This window comes from Perognathus longimembris, chromosome 17 (genome assembly GCF_023159225.1).
Source record: "Perognathus longimembris pacificus isolate PPM17 chromosome 17, ASM2315922v1, whole genome shotgun sequence".
Classification (NCBI taxonomy): Eukaryota; Metazoa; Chordata; class Mammalia; order Rodentia; family Heteromyidae; genus Perognathus; species Perognathus longimembris.
The window spans coordinates 24,098,206-24,105,353 of NC_063177.1; the positions used below are offsets into that span (position 1 = coordinate 24,098,206).

The window sequence follows — 7,148 nt, forward strand, 5'->3', positions numbered from 1 at the left end:
TAGTGGATGCTGCTTCTCTTAAATGATAAAAATATTAATGAAACAATATTTGCAGGATTGTTTTATATGAACAAAATTCCACATATCAATATAGATTTTTTTGTTACTTGTGCCTTCTTTACCAAGTTGATTATATTAATAGGAAAAATATGTTATGCACATACTACCAGATAACATGGAACTCTTGCTTTGTAGCTCTCCTTTTAAATCTAAGTAAAATATGTTCCCAGGATAAAATAATTGGGCTTTTGTTGATGAATGCCTTCTACCATTGTTTCTGTTTTAAGTGGTTAGTAAGTGGCCAAAGAATAGAATTTATTGCTTTACAAATTGGCATAGTCTTCATTTTAGTGTCTGTAGTCACAGAGAAACAAAAGGGAAAGGGCACCACCCAAGCAAATGATTATTAGCCCGGTGCCAGTGGCTCATGCCTGTAATCCTAACTACTCAGAAGGATGAGATCTGAGGGTTGTGGTTAGAAGCCAGCCAGAGCAGAAAAGTCCCTGGGAGACTTTTATATCCAGTTAACCACTCAAAAACTGGAAATGCTGCTGTGGGTCAAGTGGTAGAGTGCTAGTCTTAAGCACAAAGAGGCTCAGGGACATTGCCTAAGCCCTGAGTTTTTTTTTTTTTTTTGCCAGTCCTGGGCCTTGGACTCAGGGCCTGAGCACTGTCTCTGGCTTCTTTTTGCTCAAGGCTAGCACTCTACCTCTTGAGCCACTGCGCTACTCCCGGCCTTTTCTGTTTATGTGGTGCTGAGGAATCGAACCCAGGGCTTCGTGCATGCTAGGCAAGCACTCTACCTCTAAGCCACATTCTCAGCCCATGTTTCACATTCTTTATAACTTCTTTAATCTGTACTTCCAGGTTTATATAGATGTGTGTTTGTATATTTATGTATATATGGGCATATATATGTATATATACATATATGTATATGTATATATATGGGCATATACACACACACACATATACATAGGATTTCTGGTATAACTTACCTATGTAAACATTCCCCATTCTAGCCTTTTGATAACTTGACCCTAATATGAGGTGAGGAAATTAACAAACAGAAATAACTCTTGAACACAAGGAAAGACTAATATTTAAACTACAACAGAACTGTAAAGTCATCATCTGAGTATTAGCCTTTAGTTTGTTACCTTCCCAAAGCCTTCTATAGTTCTTTTTGCAATAATCTTTTTGGGCTTTTTGCTTGCTTTTTGTTTTTATTTAAAGAATGTACAAATAATGGAAAATACCATTTGATATAAATGGGGATGATGCATTGCTGCAAATGTGTGTATTGATATTACCTAACTCATAGAATGCTAAGTGATACACTTCTGACATTAAATAAAGCAGTGAAGCCTTATTCTGCCTCTTGCATTGGTTAAAAATGCTTATTACTTTACTAGGTCTTTTAAAATCACTTAGGAAAGGAAGAAGTACTCTGTACCTACTGTATTTAATATTTAGCTACTATATGGAAGGGAGGTGGTAAATAGGTTTAATTTAGGAAAAGCTCATCATTAAAAATATTGCCTTGGGCTGGGGATATGGCCTAGTGGCAAGAGTGCTTGCTTCGTATACATGAGGCCCTGGGTTCAATTCCCCAGCACCACATATACAGAAAACGGCCAGAAGCGGCGCTGTGGCTCAAGTGGCAGAGTACTAGCCTTGAGCAAAAAGAAGCCAGGGACAGTGCTCAGGCCCTGAGTCCAAGCCCCAGGACTGGCAAAAAAAAATATTGCTTTGCTGGTGGCTCACCCCTGTAATCCTAGTTACGTAGGAGCCTGAGATCTGAGAATCAGAGTTTGAAGCCAGCCTACACAGGAAAGTCTGTTGACATTCTTATCTGTGGTTCTCTTAATGTTTTTTCATAAGTTGTCTTAGGATGTTTTTCTCTCTTTACTATTCTGTATTTATGTTCCTTCTCTGATTATAATCTTGGCTAATTCGAAAGCTCAGTCTGAGCCTTCTCTTTGCTTCCCCTGTAGTCCTTCTGGAAACTTGCCTGAGGAACTGCAGCTGACAGCTGTATAGCTTACAATGACATCTGCTACTGTACATTATAAAATTTACCATTTCCGCCATTGTTTTCACTTGGTTTTTGCTATAATATAGTAGAACCCTGGGTTAGGAATATTACTTTGTTTTTTTTGATGAGGAAACTGTCTCAGAGGAGTTGCCACCTGTTTAGATTACGGAGCCAACAACACATGATCTTAATCTGATTCTAAACACCCCCCCCCCCCCCCGCCTTACCATCACACCTTCCTCTGGTGACTCACTTGAGATGTGTATGTAAATTTATTCCCATGCTTACTTTCTATCTCTGACTACCACTCTCTTATTCTGACCTGCCTGGTCTTCTTATTTTTTGGACTTGAAACTTAATAGAATTAAGAACTGAGAATCTTGTAACTATGGGTATTGGTGGTAGAGCACTTTCTTAGCATTTGCAAGGCCCTAGAGGTTCAGGCCCCAACACCAAGAAGTCACACACACACACACACACACACATACACATACACACACACCTTGCATATACCCTGCACATCTTATTATTATTGTCCCTACACATTTCCCTGTGATTATCAGGATTATCATTAATTTTTTCCTTGTTTTTGTTTATTTTCTGTAGATTGATTCTTTATTCTTCTTGGTCTACTATATTCAAGTTTTGTCAAAATGTACCTAGGTTTTAAAATTTTTGTTTGTTTATTAAATGAAGTTTTATACTATTTGACAATTTGATATCTTACATTCACTTGCTGCTTTGTTATTTATGTCCCTGATGAAACTAACTTTACTCATTTCTCTGTTTGTATGTGACTATAGCACTGATGCAGGTGACAGCCCTGTTGGCACCACCACTGCAACAAACCTGGAGCAGCCTCAGGTTATCCCCTCTCAAGGAGATCTTCTGGGGGATCTTTTAAATCTTGACCTCGGTCCCCCTGTCAATGTGCCACAGGTGTCATCCATGCAGATGGGAGCTGTGGATCTCTTGGGAGGTGGACTAGATAGCCTGGTAAGTATCCCTCCCCTTTTTTCCTCTGGTTATTTATTTATAGTTCTTCATATGCTAAAGAATGTTATTCAGTTTTTAGAAGTAGACTATTCTTTGATGATCAACAGTGTCCTTTGATAAAGAATAAGAATGTTAGTCTTGAGAGAGTTAATAATAATCACCACTGGTATAGGGTATATCTGCAAGCATATAGGATTATTTTGTTATTCTGCCTCGAAATAGAACTTTTTATATTTATCCAATGTACTGTTTAGTAATCCAAATGATTAATATCCTTTCCAGACTTTTTTTTTTTCCTACTTTTTTTTTTTTTTTTTTTGTGCTGATACTGGGATTTGAACTTAGGGCTTGGGCCTTGTCCCTTGGCTTTTTGCTCAAGGCCATTGCTCTACTGCTTGAGCCATAGCTCCACTTCAGAGTTTTTGGTAGTCAGTTGGAGATAAGAGCCTCAGACTTTTTAGCTCTGGCTAGCTTTGAACCAGGATCTTCTGATCTCAGCCTCTTGAGCAGCTAGGATTACAGGCATGAGACACTGGTACCCAGTGCTCCTAATTGTTAACTCTGGATAACCACTGAAAATTTGACTTAAAGGTTGCTAAAGTGGTTTTATAATATTTACTCTATTTTGAAAGTTTAAAACCTCTTTATTTTAAATGTTTAATTGGCTTATTCCATATTCAGTTCTGGAAGGTTTTGCAGACAGTAGTTGAAGCCATTTTTGTATAAAACGTATTCTTATTACAGTTGAGAAAAAATGACTTTTTTTTCCCTTCCCCTTCTCCACTTTCTTCCCTTATTTCCAATTTAATTAGCTTCCAGGATTCTAATACTAAAAGGCTGGCTCCAAAGTCCAGAATATCTGTGGATAGGTGCCACCAATAGGAACCAAATTGTTTTGCCCTGTGTAAGATCAATGAGAAATATTAAGTGTGACTTTGAATCTGTAGAGAGAAAGCCAGGAAAATAACAGGTCTAAATACCTGGCTTCCCTCAGACTTGGTGCTTAACTGTAATGGAATTAGAAAGGATCTTTTGTCTAGGCATTTGAAAAAGATGTTTGACAACTCGATGACTACAGAGATACCCAACAAATTTGTTTCCCAACATCATTGGAAGGTAGATACGAAGATAATATGTTTTCAGAGATTATATAAACAGCTTATTCTCTGCTCATACTTGTCTCATACTTTAGGGACAATATTGTGACTGAAACATTTAATTTTGGTTGGCAGAGAATCTAAGGACATAGGGTTATGGTCATATGTCTGTGGGTTGAAAAGAATCATTACTGCTTCCAGAATATACACTAACTGGGCAGTGGACTTCAGTGATGACTCCTGTTGTCTCTCTTGGGAATATCACATTTTTTTCATATTCCTTAATAAATAGACCTGCTTGTCTGATTATATAAGCAGAATAGTTTCCTCATATGTTCATTCCATATTGTTGTATAGCCTTCTTATTGACTTGAAGGTGGACCAAGTGAGTATTTCAATATTTAGGGAAGTCCCAAAGAATCCTGTATAAAATGAAAATAGTCATTACTGGGGCTTAAACTTGGGGCCTAGGCCATGTCCCCTAGTTTTTTTTTGTTCACGGCTGGTGGTTCTACTACTTGAGCCACAGCTCCACTTCTAACTCTGAAGGTTTATTGGAGAGGTTTGGGCTGGCTTTGAATTGCAGTCCTCAGGTCTCAGCCTTCTGAGTAGCTAGGATTACAGGTGTGACCCACTGGTGCCTAGCTTTTCTTAGGTCTTGCCAGGCCCCCAAACCACAGGATATTGCCATGTAGCCCAGGCTAGCTTCAACTTTATTCTCCGTGTCAGTTGAGTCCTGGGATTATAGGCATGTGACACTATGACCAGAACTATCATGTTTCTTTCTTATCTTGCCTTCCCTTTTTTTATTTCTTTCTCCTTTTTGGTGGTACTGAGGATTGATTCCAGGGGCTCACACTTGTTAGGCAAGCACTTTAATACTTGAGCCATATTCCTAAATGCCTTAGCAGCTCCTTTTTTTTTTGTACTGGTCTTGGGGCTTGAATTCAAGGCCTGGACACTGTCCCTGAGCTTTTGTGCTCAAGGCTACTAATGCTCTACCACTTTAAGCCACAGCACATTTCCAGATTTTTAGTGATTAATTGGAGATAGAAGTGTCACGTATTTTCCTGCTTGGTCTGTCTTTGAACCTGGATTCTCAGATCTCAGCCTCCTGAGTAGCTAGGATTACAGGTGTTGAGCCATTGACATACAGCTTGACATATCTTAATATCAGAACAGAATCTCACCTTTAGAAGTCAGTAGTGTACTGCTAAGATATATTGCCTGACAGCTCCTAACCTTTGTATGGCTCTAAATCTAGCTGTATAGCATTAACACCATTAAAAAATACTATTAAGGGCTGGGAATATGGCCTAGTGGTAGAGCGCTCGCCTCGTATACATGAAGCCCTGGGTTTGATTCCCCAGCACCACATATATAGAAAACGGCCAGAAGTGGCGCTGTGGCTCAAGTGGCAGAGTGCTAGCCTTGAGCAAAAAGAAGCCAGGGACAGTGCTCAGGCCCTGAGCCCAAGGCCCAGGACTGGCAAAAAAAAAAAATACTATTAATACTTAGGGTAGTAGTAATTGAAACTGAAAGGTAAGACCTGGACATTACTATTTTTAGGAAGTTACAAGTGGTTTTAATTTTGCCACCAGGATTAAGAAATTAGTCAAAATTCTAATAGAATTAGATGGTTGATTTGTAAGACAACATAGTAACTTTTACAAATAAATATATGCATATGTATATTTACATGGAAAGCTTTTGACATCTTTAAAAAGCCAGACATCTGACTTTGCCTTTATTCTCTCCAGGATATTTTTACATTATAATTTTTGTTATCAGAAATTGACTAAAGTTAAATCTGACTTTTGAACTATAACATACTTTTGTTTTTTCCTTTTTATATCTTACTGTCCTTCCCATTAGATCTTTGTGTGTGTGTGTGTGTGTGTGTGTGTGTGTGTAAGGGTAGAGAAAGGAGGTAGAGGAGACACAGAGAGAGAAATACCTTTGATATTTAACCTACAAAACTGCCTGTTCTGGATGGGGTAGTGTGGTTTTTCTTACACTGTGAATTTTTCTTGTTTGGTGTAGTGTAGGTGATGACAACTCTTTTGTATGTGTTCCATGCTCAGGATTCTGACATCTGAGGATTGCTGAAGTAACCATTGAACCTCATTTATTTGTTGTCTATCTACAGAGTCTCATACTAAATAATCTTTCATTCATCCCAGGTGCTGTGCATGATTCTATCTAAGGTTGGAAACTTCTTTTCTACCAAGAGCCATTTGGTGTGGAATGTTAGCTAGTATTAATGTTCTTCTTTTTTTTTTTTTTTTAATTTTTACCAGTCCTGGAGCTTGAACTCTGAGCCTGAGCACTGTCCCTGGCTTCTTTTTTGCTTAAGGCTAGCACTCCACCACATGAGCCACAATGCCACTTCCGGCTTTTTCTGTGCTGCTGAGGAATCCAACCCAGGGCTTCATGCATGCTAGGCAAGCACTCTACCACTAGGCCACATTCCCAGCCCAGTATTAATGTTCTTGTTCCTATGAAAAAAAGCTCCAAATTTCTTAAATTTCAATATCTTAAGCAGACAAAGTGTAGGCTGGACATTCCCCACCTCTTATCTAGATAAAATGATACTCATATATTAAAAAGAAAAAATGGAAAGGAAACATCTCAAGTGTCTTGCTGTATGCTAGCAAAGGACTTCATTTTAGAGAAATATATTTTCATGCTCCAGTTCCTGGAGCATAGTAGCATGAAGAGGCTACCTTTTAAAAACTCATAGTATATGTTTTTCAGAAGAGTGCACATTATTAGTTGGTTGTTGTTTTTCCCCCCCCCAGTCCTGGGGTTTGAACTCCGGGCCTGACCACTGTCACTGGCTTCTTTTTGCTCAAGGCTAGCACTCAACTTGAGCTATAGCGCCACTTCTGGCTTTTTCTATATATGTGGTGCTGAGGAATTGAACCCAGGGCTTCATGTATAGGAGGCAAGCACTCTTGCCACTAGGCCATATCCCCAGCCCCCAGTTTTGTTTTTTTTAATCTTAAAAATACTTT

At 38.8% G+C, this 7,148-nt stretch overlaps 1 protein-coding gene across 2 annotated transcripts in view; it reads left to right on the forward strand.

Annotated features, from left to right (window-relative positions):
• The window catches only part of Ap2b1 (adaptor related protein complex 2 subunit beta 1), a 106,361-nt gene that overhangs the window by 44,951 nt on the left and 54,262 nt on the right, over positions 1-7,148 (forward strand). For both annotated transcript variants that reach the window (XM_048367145.1, XM_048367146.1), the window contains exon 14: positions 2,842-3,034. In XM_048367145.1, coding sequence (XP_048223102.1) covers positions 2,842-3,034 — 193 coding nt within the window. The remainder of the gene's footprint in view (positions 1-2,841; positions 3,035-7,148) is intronic.